Consider the following 19,403-nt stretch of genomic DNA (forward strand, 5'->3'; position numbering starts at 1 on the left):
AGAAAAATACTTCCTAGTTCTGAGATTAATACTCAGTCTTGTGAGTTCATTACCCCAAGACTACCCTCCCTGGGTGGGAACTATATCCTATACCTAAGACACAGCCAGTGAACAAGGCCTCAAATGGCCTCCTGGCAAAGCCAGCTGCTAGGACATACCTGTGGGAAGAGAGGTGCAATAACAGGGCCTGTGACTTCCTCCTCTCGCTCCAGCTGCACTAACACCACAACTGGCCCGCCACTGTGGAAAGTAGAACAATGTATGAGTACTGTGGCTGTGTGCAGAGACCCCAGGGCAGGACTCCTGGCGCTTCCTGTCTCACCTGCGGATGCTGTCCTTATCCACCACTTCATAGGACAGTTCAATATTCGGGTAGCGGTTACAGAAACGGGCCACATCCGCAATCTGGCTGTCAGTCAACTGAAGCAATGCATTTCGTTCTTCATCCTCCATCTCCATGATGTCAAAAACACTCTCCACTCCCTACAGTGGGTATGCAGAGGTCAGGGGAGCCGAGAACACATGCCATAAGCAAGTAACACTGGCTCTAAAGTGTTGTGATCCAGCTGCCCTCACTCCCCCTGACTGACAGTGGAACTTCCTTGTGGTCTGTTCTTTCTGGCCAGTGGGTCTCCACAGAAAGAGTAGAGGTATAAAAGGTTGCTGAGCAAAATAAAGCTTGCCGTTCTTCCACCTGAAAAGAAGCCTCCGTGTCTCAATCCCGGCACCCCCACCACCACCACCACCACCACCAGTCTTGGCTATCCAGGCTGTGCTGGCTGCAGCACTAAAGAACTGCTCATCTTACTTCCCACACTGCCAAGCCATCTAAACACAGCTTTAGAAAGGATGCAGACCACTTCTGCCCCCTCTCATTATCTCGATTCAGATGGAACTCCTTCCAAGGAACCAGGGCCCCCTGCTAGTAGGCTATATAGCCTCCCACAATCTACCTGCAGATTAGGACTTTTTCTTCTCAGGCGCATCATTCAGCACTCCAGGTCTTAGCTCACCTTATCTGTGCAACGTTTGATGTGCTCTGAGGTGAAGTGTGGCAGCTGCTTCAGATAAGAGTCCTTAGACCACATGGCTTGGGTGACCATCTGAGCCAGTTCCATGGCTGCCAGAGCAGGGCTGAGCCACCCATTACTAGAGAGTACATCCACACAGGCCTGAATGAGTCGGATTGCCTGTATGGAAAGGGAGCATAAGAGCAGGTCGGCTGGGAACTCAGTCTTCTGAAGCCCCCCAGTGGGCAGTGAACCTCCAAGTCTCGCCCATACTACCTTACTAAGGATCTCCTCTGTGTCTGACTGTAGTTCGGCACTTAGCTGCATGCGGGACAGGTGAGCTTGTAGCAGCAGGTTGGTCTTCACATGTGGATCATTGAACTTGGGATTATTCAGCTTGTGGGGGACCTTCTGAGCCAACTAGAATGTGAAAGAAAAAAATTTTAAAAATCTAGTGATAAACAGAGGACCCTACCTGAGACCTGTCCAGGCCAAATACACCATGTGGCCCAGCCAGACTCTAGAGGGAAGGATGGAGAATTGCAGGTTAAGTGTGGAAGGATGTATGACGTTGAGAGAGGTAAGAGAAATGTACGAGGGGATTTGTGACAAGAAGTCATGTGCTTTGGCACATGGGCCAAATTTTTACTCCTGTATATTCTTCTAAAGCCAGTGCCCTCACCTGGCGCAGCAAGTTGTCTTCATGATGCCTGATTGGAATGTTCTCATACTCTGCCGCATTGGAAATAATCTCAATAAGTCCTCGGACCTTGGTTTTAGCATTGAGAGACATGCTGAAGAGCTCTGAAAGAAAATGAGAGAATAAGAAAAGAGCCAATAGTAGGGGAAAAGGAACAGAGTAACCAGAAACAACGGTGTGGGCTGCACTGCTTTCTTGCAGTAGCACCTTTCTGTCTGGCTACCACATCTCATCCCAACAGTCTCCACTGGTCCTCACCGATGGTGGTGTAGTTTATGTAATAGTAGGCAGCAATCATGCCCAGGTTCAGAGGGGCCACATCCATCTCATCCTCAATGCTGATGCACTTGGACTGCTCCAGGTCACTAAGGGTCTGCTCCACCAGCTCTGACAAGTGGTCAGACAAATGACGATGGGATATGCCTGCGGAGATGCAAGAGGGAAGTCTTGGGATATTGCCTAGCAAGGGCTGGGAAAACCTCCAAGGGCAGTGTATGCTCTTCAGCTCACTAACCCTGAAGGTTATAGTAATTTGGGTTCTGTGTCATCCGGCGATACAGAAAGGTCCAGGTGAGGTAGTCCACAGCATCCTGCTTGTTCTCAATGGTCTTGGTGACAATCTCAGCATTGAAGTGGTCATGCATACAGTGGTCCAGGTGAGACTCTACCGGCAATGGCTCATACAAAAACTTTTTGAAAAAATCCTGTGGATTGGGGAGGGGTAGGTTTTAAAAAAAGAATCAGTGACAACATGGTAATAAGGGATCAAGGGTAATCCAACAGGGTATAGTCTCTGTATGATATATATAATAGCCAAATAGAAGAAACACATAGAAAACAGTATCATAGAACACAAAGCAGGAATGGGACATGCCACGCCACATAGATAGAGCAGTAAGCAGTGCGTGAAGAAAAACAACTAAGGTGTGGGAAGACATGGGTGTGGGAAGACATGGAATCACCAGCAATAGCAAAAACAAGGAACAAAATTCTGTGTGGCTCCAGCTTATTACAAAAGCAACTGGCAGAAAGGACTGAAAAGTTTATTAAAGACAGTTTAAAAAAAAAAAAAGATTCAAGAATCTGTTCAAAGGCTCGGTTTCCTATAACTGACCTTTTTAGAGCCTTGACACATGATGACACAGCGCCCCTCGTCATCCTGCAGGGGGCGGTTGGCATGGCCCACCATCTGAAGCACATCATAGATGGGGTAGTCCACATAGCTGGTGACAGAAAAGAGAAATGAGGAAACATGTCAGGAGACCTGCCTGCCTACAGTCCCAGGGTGGGCGACGCAAAGGCAAGGAGGTAAGGTCAGACTGCAGTAAAACCGGCCATGAGCCTGTGTGCTTAGCGATGCAGTTCACATGCTCACCTACACATTATTTTAGTTTCTAAGTAAAAGAGTCATGAATGTGTTACCCAATAAACTTGAACCAAAGCCACAAACCTATCTAAGGCTAGAAGCAAAATAACATCCCATTAAAGGACCAAACTTAAAGTCAAGTTTAAGAGCTGTTATGTTTCACAGATTAAAAAGAAATTTGGGGCTGGAGAGATGGCTCAGTGGTTAAGAGCACTGCCTGCTCTTCCAAAGGTCCTGAGTTCTAATTCCCAGCAACCACATGGTAGTTCACAAACACCTGAAATGAGATCTGGTGCCCTCTTCTGGCCTGCAGGCATGCATGAAGGCAGACCACTGTATACTTAATAAATAAATAAATCTTGAAAAAAAAAAAAGGGTCTTGGTTGTTTACTAAATTAGTAAATAATTATTTTTAAAAAAAGTAATCTAAAACTCAGCCAGGCGGTGGTGGTGCACGCCTTTAATCCCAGCATTTGGGAGGCAAAGGCAGGAGGATCTCTGTGAGTTCGAGGCCAGCCTGGTCTACAAGAGCTAGCTAGATCTAGGATAGGCTCCAAAGCTAGAGAAACCCTGTCTCAAAAAACTAAAAAAGTAATGTAAAATTCAAACCTAGAACCAGATTCTGGCATTCTAAACTTAAAAATCTAATTTCAAAATAATCTGTATTTTGGAAAAATAAAAAATAAAAAAATTATTCAGGCTCTGAGAAACACCGACCCTTGGGCTTGTCACAACAAAGGTGTGACCTCGTGGGAAGTAGGTAACAAGCCCCTTTCCTCCTGCCTATAAGGTTCTCTCTCCAAACTGCTGAAACAGAGGTATGTAAGTTTACCTCCTGGGACCAAACAATGAACACTGATCTACTGGGAGGGACACTTCTATGCTTAGTTCCCTGTATTGTATTTGTAGATTTGCACTCGCTTCAGAAGGGTGGTCTGTTAAGGTCCACAGCAACTGTACTCACGCATGGATCTTGCCATTGTAGTACTGAGTATCCATGATGATCACCAGATGAGCAGCAACATTCATGCCCCAGCAGAGACTCCGAGAAGCCACCACCACCTGGATAGCCCCTGAGCAGAGGAAGGAAGGGGCAGACTGAGGGCAGGCCTCCCAGGGACTATCTGCTTCACTGGCAGGCAGCAGCCAACATGTGCTATATTTCAAAGCTCAGAGTGAGGCCCCAGGAACAAGGTCTGACAGGAACGAAGTGCTGTGAAAGGCGGTACCACGCTATTGGTGCCTTTTGCTCTGAGACTATGCTAGAAGAAACAAAGCAATTCTGGAGAACTCAAACCCAAGGAAAGCAAGACCAGCACTGCCTGGCAGATCAGCCCTTTGACGGTGAAAGTTAACACCAACCCAACCACAGTTCAGCCCATGGCAGCAAAATCAAACCTATTCTGAGCACACCCAAACCAGACAGATTTGAAGAGTGACCGCCTGGTGGGAGCTCTGCCACACAGTGCCAGAACAGTGAACGATGCCTAAAATGCCACAGGCCAACAAACAGCAGCAAGCAAGAGACAACCAACCAGAGGAGACTCACAAACCCACAGCCATCTCTTAAGTTCTAACCCCACCAGTCTGGTCTCCACACAGAACCCTCAACAGCAGAAAACCAGGTTCTGTAATGGGACCAGCTGATATACCTGCCTGTTTTCTATCTCTCTCAACTACATCACAAGTGTCTAGGAGGAATCTAACGCGATAAGACAGCTAGCACTGTGAAAATGAGTACTACTCAACAGAGAAATGCCATCCACATCCTAAACAACTGCGATACTTTGTATGTCATAACGTTTTCTTACCTGAGCTGAAGAGCTGCTCTACCAGGCGCCTCTCCATGGGGCTCAGCCCTTCATGTAGGTAGCCCACCCCATTTAATAGTGTTTCCTTGAGCGTGCTATCACTTAGCTTCTCCAGGTAAGGGATCAGATCCTTCTCAGTACAGTGCAGGAACCTGGGCGAACAAGCACAGGTCTGAGGCACTGCAGTCTGTGCTGCCCTCAGCCTTAGCCCCAGCCTCACTCAGGACACCCAGAACAGGGGCACCTTCACGTAACAGGATTCTTATACAGCCAGGCACCCCAGAGATTAGAGCACAGCCCACCTCTGCCGCTGGATGTCTGCTGCACAGGTAGTGAGGATGTCTATTGCCGTGAGGCGGGTCTGCTTGCGAGATGGGACAAAAACGATGACAGGCTTCTTGGGTGAGTGTTTGGTGATGGCATGGTACACAGGCTTGGCCATAGATAGCAGGCGAGTCTGTGTATGGCTGATGTTGAAGCCCTGGAAACAAAGGCAGAAGACAAGACACTGAGCTCACTAGACCTGAGTGACTAGGGATCCCTGAGGCCATGGAGGAAGGCAGACAGTGTCCTACCTGGATATGCAGTTCCAGTGGTACAGGGCGCACATTAGGGTGGAAGTTGAAGGTGGAGGTGGCACTACAGCCCAGCCAGTGAGCCACATCCTTGGCATTGGACAGTGATGAGCTAAGTGCCACAATTCGAATGGGCCGCTCAATCTGGGAGGAGATGTAGCGCATCCGGGAGCAGATCACTTCCAAGACAGGCTGGGAAAAAGGGAAGGAGTCATTCCAGGCTCAGGTTCACCATCTTCTGCCTGAGCTTCCCTTTGTGAGTCAACTATGGACTCTCCTGTCTGTGGTTGCCCTGCCCCAGGAAACAACCTTCACTAAGCAACACTGTTCCTTAAGAGTTCTGTCAAAAAAACCTCAGATCACCCTTTTGGAACAGGGCAATAGGCAGAAATCTTTGTGAAGACCCTAGTCCTGGGCCCAATATAAGGTCACTGTGTGGGTCCCAGCCCTTCTCTATGCTGTGAAGTCAAGCCTACCCCATTCTCGCCTCCAATAAGGTGGACCTCATCCACCACGAAGAGGTTGATGTTCTGGACATTCTTGCGCTGCTTCCACCTCCGGGAAAGGATGTCCCACTTCTCGGGGGTGCTGATGATGATGTTGCCTTTGCCCAGAAGTTTCAGGTCTGTGCTAGTCTCACCCGTCAGCAGTACCACCTTCTTATTGAGCCTATCCTGAAACTTCTCATACCAGTCCATGTACACCTGGCAGGCGGGGGTGGGAGGGATAAGAACAGTAGGTCACATGAACATCTCTCAATAAGAGGAAAACTGAGAAGCCAGATACCTTACACTAATTTTTTTTTTTTTGTTTTGAGATGGGGCACAGGCTGACCTTAAACTTGTGGGTTCAAGTGAAACTCTCACCTCAGCCCCCTAAGCAGCTGGATTGACAATCATGCACCACCCACCATACTCTATTCATGATACTGTCCAGTCTATACCAGCTTTTAAGCTGCAGGAAAGCCTTTCTTTAAGAAATGACATGCAGTTGTTGGATAGGAGTAAACCTTCATCTGGAATCACAGATGGAATGGCTTCTGGAAAATTCAGTCCCACAACATATTACGCACCTGCTCTGCCAGGGCCTCCATGGGGGTAATATAGACACAGCGTCCCTCAGAATTCTGCAGCAGCATCCGCAGGATGGCAAACTCAGCACAGATGGTCTTCCCGCTGCCCGTGGGGGCCCCGACAAACACGTTATCATCACTGTTGTACACGGTGTTGAAAACTGGAAACCAAAAGTTTGTTTTTCACAGAATAAACACCAGCAGGGATGAAATCATTCGTCAAGATTATGAACACCATGAGACACAAAGTCAATGAGCTGCAGTACAAAAAGAAGCCTGGAATACTGGCCCTGCTGGCTCTGTCTCACATACTTTCTCCTGCAAAGCAGGGAAGGAAAAAGTCCAAGATCAGGTCCAGATCTCCTGGAGACTTATGGGAAGAAAAAACAAGAAAGAAATCTGGCTTCTTTGCCGCTCTGCACATCTCCCTAAGGAGGATCAGGAGAGCAAGGTCATTCTGTGATGTGTTGTCCTTACTCCTGCTCCAGGTGTTGATGCCTGTTCCTGGTGCTTTTACTCTGTGAAAGGACCAGGATACAAAAAAACAAAACAAAACAAAACAAAAAAACAGGACACCTATCTCTGCCTTATCAGCAGCCTCCTGCATTCTTTAGAAATACTCAAATACAGAAGGTAAGCCCATGCCCTGGGGTCAAAACTACGTTAAAAATCCAAGCTCAACTATTTACCAGTTGGTTTAATTAGGGCTCCTTGCTATGCCTCAGTTCCCTCATCATGAGATACAAAATTAACTGTAGCACTAAATAGTAACCCTTTCAAAGGATTGGTGGCAGAGGAGGAAACACTGGTCCTGTGCTCAGCCAAGTACTTAGTGCCTGCTCTGTGAACACAGTCATTATTTTTAATGATGAAGTGAGGTCTCATCAACGCCACACTATGGCTCAACACTGAAGCACCAGGAACAGGTGACCTTGCTCTCCTGATCCTCCTTAGGGAGATATGCAGAGCAGCAAAGCAAATCTAACAGTGAAGAAGGACTTTTAGGAAGAAAAACATCTGGCAGGCCACTGAGCTCCAGGCCCACTAAGTACCTGGTTCTCTGCCAGCTGCCCAACACACTTGTTACAAGGTAACCTTAAAAGGCATGCATGGTCTGGGCAGTGGTGGTGCACGCCTTTTATCCCAGCACTCAGGAGGCAGAGGCAGGGGGATCTCTGTGAGATAGAAGCCACCCTGGTCTACAGAGTGAGTTCCAGGACAGCCAGGGAATCCCTGTCAGCAGGAAATAAGGCATGCATGGAACTCAAACACCTACCTTGAGTCTGGATAGGATTGAAGAAAGGAAATTTATCTTGGTAAAGGCTCTCAAAAGCACTGTTTCTTAGAGCAGACACAGGCAATGGCTGCAGGTCCAACAGTTCAGTTGGAGGTGGATACTTCTCTGGTAGGATCAGGTGTCGGAAAGAGACAGGCAGCTGGGTCTCACAAGCTGTCAGGGAAGAAATGGAAGGCTAGGAACAATCTCCAGCAGACCTCCACAGCCCCATTCATGACCACCAGAGACCATTGGCTGTGTCTGTACCACTCTCTTAATAGAGACAAGAAGTCTACTACCATCCTTGGAAGGTATGTTCCTAGGGGACTCAGAAGACACTCACAGAGCCAGCGGTCAGACACCACTCGGATGAAGTATTGAGGGGGCAGTGGTTCGAAGACTGGGACGAAGAATGTTATGAGATGCTCGTCCTGGGCATACTTGGCCTTCAGTAGAAAATATTCATGGTGCAGAATCACCTCACTGTCCACATCCTCCACTAGAATCCAAAATGCCTCTGATGAACCATGGACCTATGAACCCAAGCACCAATGAAATAAGAATGAGTGGACTAAGCAACTCCAACTCCAGCCTCTAACCAACAAAGCCTTGCCTTTTCATCCCACTGGAAATCTGGTGTGATAGTCAGCTCTACTTTCAGGGTTGAGCGTGTAATAGGCTGCAGGTGCACTGACAACTCCAACTTGGGGAAGAGATGGACATACTTGTGGATGGTCTTCCCCATCTTCGGCATTCGTATAAGCTCACCTATGAGAAATAAAAGCATTGGGCTGTTGCTGGCTAGCCTAGCAAATCTACAAACAAGGCCAAAGGGCAACTGTGGGAAAGGAGCAGATTCCATACCAGTGGTCAGCTCCTCACTTAGGTTCAGCACAGTCCTAACGGTTCAAAGTCTAACAGTGAGCTTGTATAACAGCAGGATGCAAGCATAGGGTACCAGTGCCCAGGGTGTAGGACCTGGGGCATAGAAGGCTGACAGAAAAAGGCCTGGGCTGCAAGACAGGACAAGAACTTCACATACCTATCTCATTATGATTCAAGTCGTACAGCCGCTCAAAGGGGAAGTTTTTCTTCTCGATCTTCTTCACTACTTCCTCAGGAAGCTTACGGAACTGACGAAGAGGACACATGGATTGCCACCTATCCAGAAAGGAGACACAGCTAGTTCATGCTTTCCGTAAGGCTGTGAACAAACTGCCTTTTCACCAGTGTCCAGCACTTTAGAATAATCACACAGACCCTATCATTACAGGAAGATGCCTCCTTTGCTCTCCAACCTCTCCAGCCCTGTATTCTAGGGGGCCGTCCACTTCCCAACTTTCACCCAGGTCTATACCACATCTCAGGCACCAGAACTGGACATCAAGTGTACTGAGACCACCCTCTAGCTCACTGAGCCCTTACATGCGTTTGTCGATCATCTTGCAGAGATTCAGGGTCTTATCTGTAAGCTGTGCCCAACCTCGGTTCAGGACAATTTCAAAGATTGCACGCATCAACCGGCCAGCCGACTGAGAAAAGACAAGCGTTCCCACTGTGACACCTCTGTGGTCTGTCTACAGCCTGATGAGCTCTAGACCTGCTGTGACCCGCAGACCAATTCCAAAACAAACAAGTTTCTGTCTCCCACCCTTTCAGGTTAACACCACAGCTTCAATGGGACCGTTTCTCTTGGAGAAGGTGACATACCCAGGGGACCTGTCTCTACATGCACCTACAGAGCTTCTTAGCACTTTGTAAGGCCTGCCCTTCCCACAAGCTCAAGATCAGCACAGCAAAGTCAAGCGGCAGCAAGCAGCTGGCTCGCTGAAACAGCAGTGTCAGGGCTCCTTTCTTCAAGATACACAGCAGAGAAGGTACTGGAACTGTTTGGACTCTGCTCATCACTCAGTGCAACTCTGTCCTCACCTGGGTCACGTACACCATGTCAGCCATCAGTGCAAAGCCCTCCAGTTTCAGCTGTGAGATGAAGGCTTGGAGAAGCACATTGATCTGCAAAGAAGCAGAAACAGCTAGCAAAGATCAATCAATTATCTGCATTCCTGCTCTGGTACATGTACCAAAAAGGATCTTCCATGTTCTTGATTTACATGTTAAATAACTATTATTCCATATAAAGCATATGTCAGAAGAGAGCAGAGTAGGAAAATTGGGGGTGGGGGCACAGTCAGTAGTCCAGCACATGATAGATCAACCCCGAATACCCTCCTAGGAGTAGAAAGAATTGTGCATGTATTCATACATGGTAATATATTATAATTACCATGTATGAAATTAAGTTCAAAGTTTACCTTTTGGAAACAGGTGAAGACATGTTTACCTTAGCACTAGGCTCCTCGATGCTCTCCTTTACAGGGATGGGCACCCTCTCCAGCAACTTCTGCAGCTCCAGCTTCTCCTCCTGCCACGAGGAAAGACAGATCATAGAAAATCCACAGGGCAACGGGCAAGTCAAGAAGTTATCCACCAGCCTGGCAGAGCTGTCTAGAAACACTCATCGGCTCACCTCTCTCACAGTGATGTTCTTGAACTCTGAGGACAAGGAGAACACTCGGAAAAGCTCAATCTCGCTCAGCGTGGGTTTCAGCAGCTGGTTGTAGGTCTGCACAGTGTCATTGGTGATATAGTAGTGACTAGCTATCCGGCCAAGTTCTGTCACCTAGAAAGAAGCAAGACTCAGTGCAAGGCTGACTAGTGATCAGTCTCCAACTTTTAACATCAAGTGACCATCTTAAGAGGACAAGCGGACAAACTCCTTGGGGTACGTTTGCCTGCCTAATATAAGCGACTCGGGCACAAAAATAAAGATGGCACAACAAACTGACCTACGGAGAACTGCTCCTCATGTGAATGAAATGGTCAGATGACCTACCACAACTCAAACTTGGAGAACTAGCTACCATTTTTAAAACCTAAGGGCTGGAGAGATGGTTTATGAGGGATGGCTGCTCTTCCAGAACACCTGTGGTTCAATTTCCAGCACCCACAGGGTGGCTCACAACCATCTCCAGTCCCAGGGCAACCAATGCCTTATTTAAAAGTATAAATTTAAAAGTTAAGTTCATAGCTCAAGGAGTATATTCTATTCCCCAATCTAGACAACAGGTAATTAGACAGGCGTTACATACATCAAAGGACCTAAATTTTGCTAAAACAGTTTCAAAAATCATATGCTAATCACCTGAAAGTTGCCTGTCTTCTTATCATACTTGACCAGATTGTTCTTATCCAGCATCAAGGCAGCAGTGTGAACAAGATCTAGTCGGCGCTGGTCCAGCAAGGGATCTCCCTTGAGGTCATCATGAGAGATGCCATAGAGGGTCGGGGACCGGAGCATTCGGATGTACAGGTAGGCATAGCCCAGCCAGTTCACTGCATCCTGCAAGACAGTTCATGGTGTTTAGCACGAAGAACTGCTAATGTCCAAAGAGAAGTCCCACAGATAGCTTAGACATTAATTCTCAAGGACAAGGACACACAGTACAGTGTCTTCTGAATGTTTTCAGCATTTCAATTTAAATAACCTTTTCAAGTATCTTAAACACAAAAGGAATTATCTGCCACAAACCCAAGAAGCTTGCCCTGCATGAAGTGTTGTACAGAGCTTGAGACACTGTTGCTGGCCCCCAATATCCTCACCGGAGGAGCACACCACTCCAGGTCTCTTCAGGCAGTAAGGAAAAGTGTAAAGCTCCGATAACAAAGCCAGCCCTACCTTTGCATTCTGAACGTTCCCCAGCACAATTTCCGCATTGAGCATATCAGGCAGCTTTGATACCATCTGGCTCTCAATAGGAAGCTGCTGGTTGAGGAGGGAGAGGTAGTACTGTAGCTCTCCATGAGATGTGATGAGTATACCTTCACCCTTGGTGTCATACTGAGGACGTCCAGCACGGCCCAGCATCTAAGTCAGAAGCAATAAAAGAAAATGTCATAGTAGAGCTTTGGACAAGAGTCTACACACTTAGAACTTGGCCTTTATCTGCCATCTTTCCAACATCCTTGTGCTCTAGGCCAGGATGCTCATCCCATTGGGAATCATCTCAGAGGCTCGGTACCTGCAGAATATCCAGTGCTCCCAGCTCTGTCCAACGGCCCTTCTCTGGACTGTACACCTGGGTGCCTTTGATGATGACTGTATGTGCAGGGAGATTTACACCCCAAGCCAGAGTTGCTGTGGAAACTAAAACCTGAGAGGCAAAGGAGGGCAATGAGGAAAACATACCACCATAGCAGGGTCACATGCCCGGCTTGTCTGACTTCTGAACATAACTGGAGGTAGGAGTGGATGTACAACTCAGTGCCCAATGTGACACTAGAGCAAAAAAGTCGCTTCATTCCCTTATATACTTAAGAATATACCAAGGTTCCAGAGACACGTATAGCTCAGAAGCTTAAACCTATATAATCAACTCAGTTACAAGATACTGGAAACCCCTATCTCAGAAGAGGGAAAGAGTGTGGTCCTAGCCGGGTGGTGGTGGCACACAACTTTAATCCCAACACTTGGGAGGCAAAGGCAGGCAGATCTCTGTGAGTTCCAGGCCAGCCTGGTCTACAAAAGCTAGCTACAGAGAAACCCTGCATTGGGGGGGGGGGGGGTGAGGGAAGAGTGTGATCCTGACCCTGTGAATTATAGTATAGAGTTCTAAGAAGCATCCATCCTCATGCAGTATATGAAGTGTTGGGAGAAGCAGTATAACTACCACAACCTTCCAGCCTGGATTAGCTGGTCCAGATAGCAAAAAGTCTAGGGATGAAGAGTGACCCAGGGGTTGTACATGCACTACTCTTGCAGAGGACTGGGCTTCGGGTCCCAGAACCCACACGTGATCACAACGTCCAACTCCAGTTCCAAGGGATCTAGTGTCCACTCTGGCCTTTGAGAGCACCTGCATGTGGTGTGTATAAATTCATGCAAAGCACACACACACACACAAATCAATGTTAAAAAAAAATCTACTTAGGACCCTACTAAGTTCATAGCTACTAACATTTCAGATGTTCTAAAGTCTTCCAAGTTTTGCCCCTCCTCACCTGAATATGTTTGTCAGCGAAAAGATCTTCTACCAGTGTTCGGTCAACTCTGGTCATGCCTGCATGATGGATAGCAAAGCCGTAAGGCAAAAGATCCTTCAGCTCCAGGTTCTGTGAACAGAAAAAGACCACGAAATGAGGAAGCCTCTCTGTGGAACTCCTCCAGGGCCAAAGGAAACCTTTCCACAGGAGCCCCCATAATCACATATTGTGGCTTTTTAAAAAAATCTGTGTACTTATGTTTGTATGTATACCTGTGTGTGGCATGCGTGTGGAGGTCAGAAAACAACCTCCACTATGTGAGTCTCTGAGATTGAACTCAGGCCATCAGGCTTGGCACAGGCACCTTTATCTGAGTCATCTCCCTGGTCCCCAATCACTTTTAACCTATTAGAAACAGTAGCACTTGGTGCACAATCCCAAAGGAATCGATCCAGCAATATGGAACCAGGCACCAGGCACAAGCCCTAAGAAGCAAGTGGCCCTTTCTTACCTTGCACTGTTCTGCTTCTGTACGAAGGACTTCAGTGGAGGCAGAACCCTCTCGAAGAAACAGACCCAAGGTATCCTTCTCCAGGCACATGTCACGAATTGCCCTGGCTGTCTTCCCAGTTTCTTTGCGAGAGTGGACAAACACCAGAACCTACGGAGAATCGGACTATAGCTAAGGGATGTGCCTTCAACAGCAATTCTCACAGCACCAGGGCACTAGCTGTAGGAAGCAGAAGCTGCTCCACTATAACTAGAAGCCACAGAAAAAGATGATGGCAAAACCCCATGCTGGTTTGGAAAGAAGTCTAACACGGCTGACGGTACCCAAAGGGAAGGCGGGTATGGTGACTCCACCTATAATTCCTGCATTAGAGGTTGTGCCTAAGTTCCAGGCTAGTCTGACTACTACTCAGAGAGTTCAAGCCTAGCCCAGGATACATTGCAAAACCCTGTCTCAAAGAACAAAACAGAACAACTCAAGGGGAAGGAATCTACCAAGGACAGTGACACGGTCTTACAGTTGAGAAACTAAACTAACCCTAGAATTTTACCTTGAATAGCAAATTTAAGTATACAGTGTATGAAGATTCAGAGACCTTAAATAAGAATATATTCAGAGCCAAACCAAGTCTAAGCCAAATACAGACGTGTTTGCAAGATAATAGTAAAACTACGGGACTGAAGAGGTGGCTCAGCAGTTAAGAACACTGGCTGATCTTCCAAAGGACCCAGGTTCAATTCCCAGCACCCACATGCAGCTCACAACTGTCTGTAACTCTAGTTCCAGGGGATCTGGCATCCTCATACAGACATACATGCTGGCAAAACACCAACACATATAAAATAAAAATGAATTTTTTAAAAAGATAATAGCAAAACTAATAATTATTCATAAAAATATTTAAGAAGTAAGTTTGAAACTAGTACCATATTATAAGAAACACAGTCCTAAGATCTAGTGTTCTGAAGTCTTGTCATATAAATTCCTGTGCTTTTTAATCAGAAAAAGAAATGCATAACCTCTTACCTCTTGCCGTATTTAACACTGCTAATCTCTGCACAACTTCCAAATACAATGTGCTTTCATTAGTGTTTTGAGACAGGGTTTCACTATGTACCCCTGGCTAGCCTTGAACTCAATGAGTTGGTATTAAAGGCATGCACCATCATGCCCCACAGTTTGTTGGGGTTTTTGTTGTTGTTGTTTATTTATTTTGTGTGGGGGGGAGGAGAAAGAGAGATAAAAAGAGAGAGAGAGAGACATGTGTGCATGCCACAGCACACCTGTAGAGGTCAGAGGAGTTGCCTTCTACCATGTGGGCTCTGGGAACAAACTCAGGTCACCATTCTTAAAGGCAAGCACTGTTTCCTGCAGAGCCATTTCACTGGCCTGCTTTCACTATATTTTTTTTCTTCAGTTTTTCAAGCCAAGGTTTCACTGTTTAGTTCTAGCTATCCTGAAACTTGCACTGTAGATCAGACTGGCCTCAAACTCACGGAGATCATCCTGTCTCAGCCTCCCGAGTGATGGGATTAAAGGTGTGCACCACCACTGCCCAGCTGCTGTCACTAGATTTTAATTTGCAGCTTTATTTTTACTATCTTATAGACAGATTGATTTTTCTAGTTCACCACCTTAAAGGAGGGGAATAATAATTATAAAACTATCATTAATGATCACAGTATTATTTAGATTATATTTCATCTAGGCTACAGTAATGGCTGTTTTCAGGAAATGATCCATTTCTTCTAAGTTACTAGTTTGTTTATTTATTTATTTTTATTTTATGTATACAAATGTTTTGTTTGTATGTATTTATGTGTGTACGTACGTACATATGTACGGGCATCATGCACATGCCTGATGTCCACAGAGGCCAGAAGAGGGAGTCAGATCCCCTGGAACTGGAGTTTACAGACTGCTCAGAGCCTCCATGTGGGTGCTGAGAACTGAACCTGGGTACTCTGCAAGAGCAACAAGTCATCTCTCCAGGCCATAGGTGCCCAATTTATGAGTGCAGAATTATTCACAGTATTCCATCTCCTATTTATGCAGTGATAGAAATCGAACCCAGGGTTCGCACATGCTATGTCTATGCTCTACCACTGTGTTCTACCCCAGTCCCCAATTGTTCCTTTGATTTTGTTCTGTTTTGTTTTGGAGGGGAGGGTCTCTGTATAACCCAAGCTCGTCTCCAGCTAGCTTGAAGTCTTTCTGCCCCAGCCTCCTAGGTTGTGGTATTAGAGGATTGTACTAACTCTGCTAGCTCCTGACCATATTTGAAGGCAAGTTTTGCACTAATAATTCATGTCATTTATGATCATTGGTGATTCATGCTATTACTATGTCAACTTTGCTTATGTCAAAAACAGAAAAAGTTCAAGAACCATCAACAGACCTGATTTTTTCCAGCATGTTCCATGATTTTCTCATAGACTATTTCATTCATGATCTGGAAACGCTTGATAGCCTTTTTCTCTGTGATGCCCACATATGTCTGTTCCAGAGGCACTGGGCGGAAGCTAGAAGTTCAACAGTTAGACAAATGACATTTGCAGCAGAGAATACTGTGGGGAATGAAGTAACTTCTCATTGATCTGGAAACAACAATGCTTTTTAGAATACACACAGGACCCCTAAAACTCATTTCATATACTCCTTAGAGACAGGAAGGGGACAGGAAGACTGACTTGGTGAAAAGTTTCCAGTCTCTTCTACCTGTTGTCAAAGTAGAAGAGGCCCTTGGCAGGGTCAACACGCAGAAAGGTAGCCACATCTTCATAGTTGGGGAGGGTAGCGCTAAGACCAATGAGTCGGACATCTTCTTGGGTCATCTCAATGTTTCGGATGGCCCTGGCCACCAAAGCTTCTAAGACAGGACCTCTGTCATCATGTAGAAGATGGATCTCATCCTAATGAAGTGAAAGACAGAAAGCTATACCAGAAATATAGCATCCTTCTTTGAGATTAGTCTGCTGTAGAATTATATAGCCTAAGACACTTAGTGAAGATAAAAACGAAGCTGAAGCCAGAGTCCTAAAGAACAAACACAGTTTTTAGTAGGAATTAACATTGAGTGCAGACTCTGACCAGGTTGTATCAAGCAGGCCTTCACTTTTGGACAGGACTCTTCATCAAGAACAAGAACAAAAAACTATCAGGCTTCAATAAAGCTCCCATTGCCAAGAGCAGTGCTTCTCAGATACTGTAAGCACTGAAGAAGACCTGGAGGTGTTTTGGAAATGAAAATGGAATTCAAAGGCATAGGCAGGCCAGGGATTCAGCACTCCTAGGAAGCAGTTATGCAGGCTGCTGTAGGAGAAGCATGGAGGAGCGAAGCTCTAACGAAGGTTAGCAAACTTTTCTTCAAGGGCTGGACATCTAGTACCACACATGCAATACCACAGGCTTGTGAGCCATGCAATCCTTGTTACAAATACTCGATTCTGCCAAAGTAACACGCAGGACAAGAGGAGCTAGAAGCGTACATAAGCCAATCTACATGACTGTGTTCAATAAGACAAAAACTTGTAGCCACAATTTGCTAACTCCCACTCCAAACTCAGAACATGAACTACTTTCACCATAAAGAAGCAACCTTCAGAGGCCAGTGAATCGGCTCAGTGGGTAAAGTCATTTTACCACCAACCCTAATGGCTTGAACTTGATTCTCAGAATATATATGATGGAAGGAGAGAACTGACTCTCACAAGTTGTACTTTGACCAACCTACGCGCGTACACATACGTACATGTACATACATGTACACACACACACATACAAACATGCTATATAACATCACAAAAAACTTAAAAAATGCAATTAATAATAAAAAAAATCAACACTTGGCTCAAAGTCCCTTTCTAATAGATCCTTCTATGTAAATGGAATGCAATGTCCCAATTCCTTACTTGTCCTATCTGACAATGGATTATTTATAATGTTCTTGGAAGGACAAAATTATTTTTGTGTGTTTCCATTTGATTCAAATTATTACAGATTGTTCTATAGAGCAAGTCCAGAACATGAGAGACCTGTCTCAAAAAACAAAACAAAACAAACAAAAAAGTAGAAGGTGGTAAACATCACGCACTGACTGGGAGGGAAGCTTCTGGGACATGCAGATTCTGCTCTTAATGGCTCTTATGACAGAATGTGCACATAGAAAGGCTTTGAGGAACAGAACTGATAAATACAGCAAATCCTCCCCTGTTGGAACACAGTCCAATACAATAATAAAGTTACGTGGGAATTCTGAGTCACTTGTGAAAAAACTACAAGGAAATAAGACTCCAGTGACCTCAGTTTCTTCAAAAACATGGAATTGTTCTTGGAATGTGTTTCATGCTCCTCTCATGTGTAGCAGGTAGGAGCAAGCTTACTTCAGCTGTTTTTATTCATATGCCTCTATGGAAAAACATGTCTTTGCCACATGTGGCTTATCCTGATGATTGAACACCTTAGTCATGTGATCTTCTTAACTCTTAGAGTATAAACTGTCTGATGTTCTGAATAGAGTTGGCTTTAGTCCGTCTCATTTTTAGGCCCTATTCTCCCAGGTTCCCTGACCATAGGTGATCTCTCCTTCCCCTTACTCTCGCCACTCACCAAGACAATGAGGCGGACCAGCTGAGTGTAGGTGCGCTCCCCGCCTTTGCGTGTGATGATGTCCCACTTCTCAGGGGTGCAGACAATGATCTGTGTGGCACTGATTTCTTCCTTGCACAGCTGGTGGTCTCCAGTCAGCTCAGCAACAGTAATGCCGTATGTGGCCAGGCGCTAGAAGAACGGACCAGCAACAAGTGATGGGCTGCAAGGTCAGCTCAGGGGCAGGGAGTTTGCCTACTGTGTGCAAAGTCTGCTAGATGGCGCCTGAAGGGGCTGGCAGCAGTTTCTGTGCTGGGGACCAGGAGAAGGTAAGTATCCAAAGGATCAGGAAAGGTGAACAAATATTAAACAAGTTCAGTTCCACTCAGGGAGAGGAGACAAAGGCTCTCGAGGAGTCCTACACGAAGTAGGAAAATAGAACTGGAGTAACAACCACAAGCTATCAAACATATTCATGTGTCAGAAATACTTCAAGATGCATAACTCCAAAATCAATATGGAGATGATCAAAGAAAGATGGAGTCCGTGTAAGAGAGACCAAGACATTTTTGCTTCAGAAATTACATGGGTTGAGTTCTACCTTGGGAATGGCAAAAATATCCAAAAGATTCCCTAACAAAAAAACAAAACAAAACAAAAAAACAGTGATACAGAGACCCCCTCCCCACGATATGGACATCTGCAGCTACTATCTTCTAGAGAAGCTATGACGTACCTTTCCAAAACTGCCCACCATCTCCTGCACCAAGGACCGCATGGGAGCTATGTAGATGATCTTGAAGTCATCCACATTGATAGTGCCATCCATGTTGATATGTTTCCCTATCTCCCGGAGCATACACATCAGGGCCACATTGGTCTTCCCAGCACCCTAGAGGCAGGTCAGAGACGAAGTTTATTCATCTGCTATGCTACTGCCCTGACTTACATGGGCTAGCACCAAAACAGAGAGAGAATTAATCTCTGGATTTGCCCATGTCTTCCATAACACATTTGACAATAGCCAGGCATGGTTATGCCACCTTTTAATCCCAGCACTTGGGAATCAGAGGCAGAGACACAGACAGGCAGATCTCTGTGAGTTTAAGGGTAGCCTGGTCTACACAATGAGTTCTGGGACAGCGAGGGTTACGTAGTAAGACCATGCCTCAAAAAAAAAAAAAAAAAAAACATAAAGAATAAAGCCTGGTGTAAAGATTAAGTTTCAACTTGCCACCAAAACATTTCAGGACAGAAAAAGGAGGCGGTAATGCTTACAGTAGGAGCACATAGCAGCAGATTCTCATCTGTCTCCAGGGCAGCACGGTAGAGTTTACTCTGGATCCGGTTCAGTGTTTTGAAGCCCTCAAATCCCGCCTGGGCATACTTTGGCAGCTTCTCCACAGGAAGCAGTTGCTAGAAGAAATGTTCCACAATTTATGCTATGGTATCCTT

The 19,403-nt window shown here is 45.9% G+C and overlaps 1 protein-coding gene across 1 annotated transcript in view; it reads right to left on the reverse strand.

The window, feature by feature from the left end:
• The window catches only part of Snrnp200 (small nuclear ribonucleoprotein U5 subunit 200), a 30,585-nt gene that overhangs the window by 1,602 nt on the left and 9,580 nt on the right, over nucleotides 1-19,403 (reverse strand). The window contains exons 12-43 of the mRNA XM_048459963.3: nucleotides 19,227-19,364; nucleotides 18,685-18,840; nucleotides 17,970-18,140; nucleotides 16,080-16,273; nucleotides 15,760-15,883; nucleotides 13,362-13,511; nucleotides 12,869-12,979; nucleotides 11,890-12,021; nucleotides 11,547-11,735; nucleotides 11,013-11,210; nucleotides 10,338-10,490; nucleotides 10,152-10,232; nucleotides 9,740-9,823; nucleotides 9,236-9,342; nucleotides 8,853-8,971; nucleotides 8,424-8,578; nucleotides 8,154-8,343; nucleotides 7,811-7,984; nucleotides 6,535-6,695; nucleotides 5,939-6,166; nucleotides 5,463-5,654; nucleotides 5,190-5,368; nucleotides 4,888-5,039; nucleotides 4,041-4,149; nucleotides 2,825-2,933; nucleotides 2,225-2,414; nucleotides 1,969-2,133; nucleotides 1,693-1,814; nucleotides 1,287-1,430; nucleotides 1,014-1,190; nucleotides 323-483; nucleotides 159-240 (exon numbers count right to left, since the gene is read on the reverse strand). Coding sequence (XP_048315920.1) covers nucleotides 159-240; nucleotides 323-483; nucleotides 1,014-1,190; nucleotides 1,287-1,430; nucleotides 1,693-1,814; nucleotides 1,969-2,133; nucleotides 2,225-2,414; nucleotides 2,825-2,933; nucleotides 4,041-4,149; nucleotides 4,888-5,039; nucleotides 5,190-5,368; nucleotides 5,463-5,654; nucleotides 5,939-6,166; nucleotides 6,535-6,695; nucleotides 7,811-7,984; nucleotides 8,154-8,343; nucleotides 8,424-8,578; nucleotides 8,853-8,971; nucleotides 9,236-9,342; nucleotides 9,740-9,823; nucleotides 10,152-10,232; nucleotides 10,338-10,490; nucleotides 11,013-11,210; nucleotides 11,547-11,735; nucleotides 11,890-12,021; nucleotides 12,869-12,979; nucleotides 13,362-13,511; nucleotides 15,760-15,883; nucleotides 16,080-16,273; nucleotides 17,970-18,140; nucleotides 18,685-18,840; nucleotides 19,227-19,364 — 4,797 coding nt within the window. The remainder of the gene's footprint in view (nucleotides 1-158; nucleotides 241-322; nucleotides 484-1,013; nucleotides 1,191-1,286; nucleotides 1,431-1,692; nucleotides 1,815-1,968; nucleotides 2,134-2,224; nucleotides 2,415-2,824; nucleotides 2,934-4,040; nucleotides 4,150-4,887; nucleotides 5,040-5,189; nucleotides 5,369-5,462; nucleotides 5,655-5,938; nucleotides 6,167-6,534; nucleotides 6,696-7,810; nucleotides 7,985-8,153; nucleotides 8,344-8,423; nucleotides 8,579-8,852; nucleotides 8,972-9,235; nucleotides 9,343-9,739; nucleotides 9,824-10,151; nucleotides 10,233-10,337; nucleotides 10,491-11,012; nucleotides 11,211-11,546; nucleotides 11,736-11,889; nucleotides 12,022-12,868; nucleotides 12,980-13,361; nucleotides 13,512-15,759; nucleotides 15,884-16,079; nucleotides 16,274-17,969; nucleotides 18,141-18,684; nucleotides 18,841-19,226; nucleotides 19,365-19,403) is intronic.

This window comes from Myodes glareolus, chromosome 10 (assembly GCF_982192425.1).
Source record: "Myodes glareolus chromosome 10, mMyoGla1.1, whole genome shotgun sequence".
NCBI lineage: Eukaryota > Metazoa > Chordata > Mammalia > Rodentia > Cricetidae > Myodes > Myodes glareolus.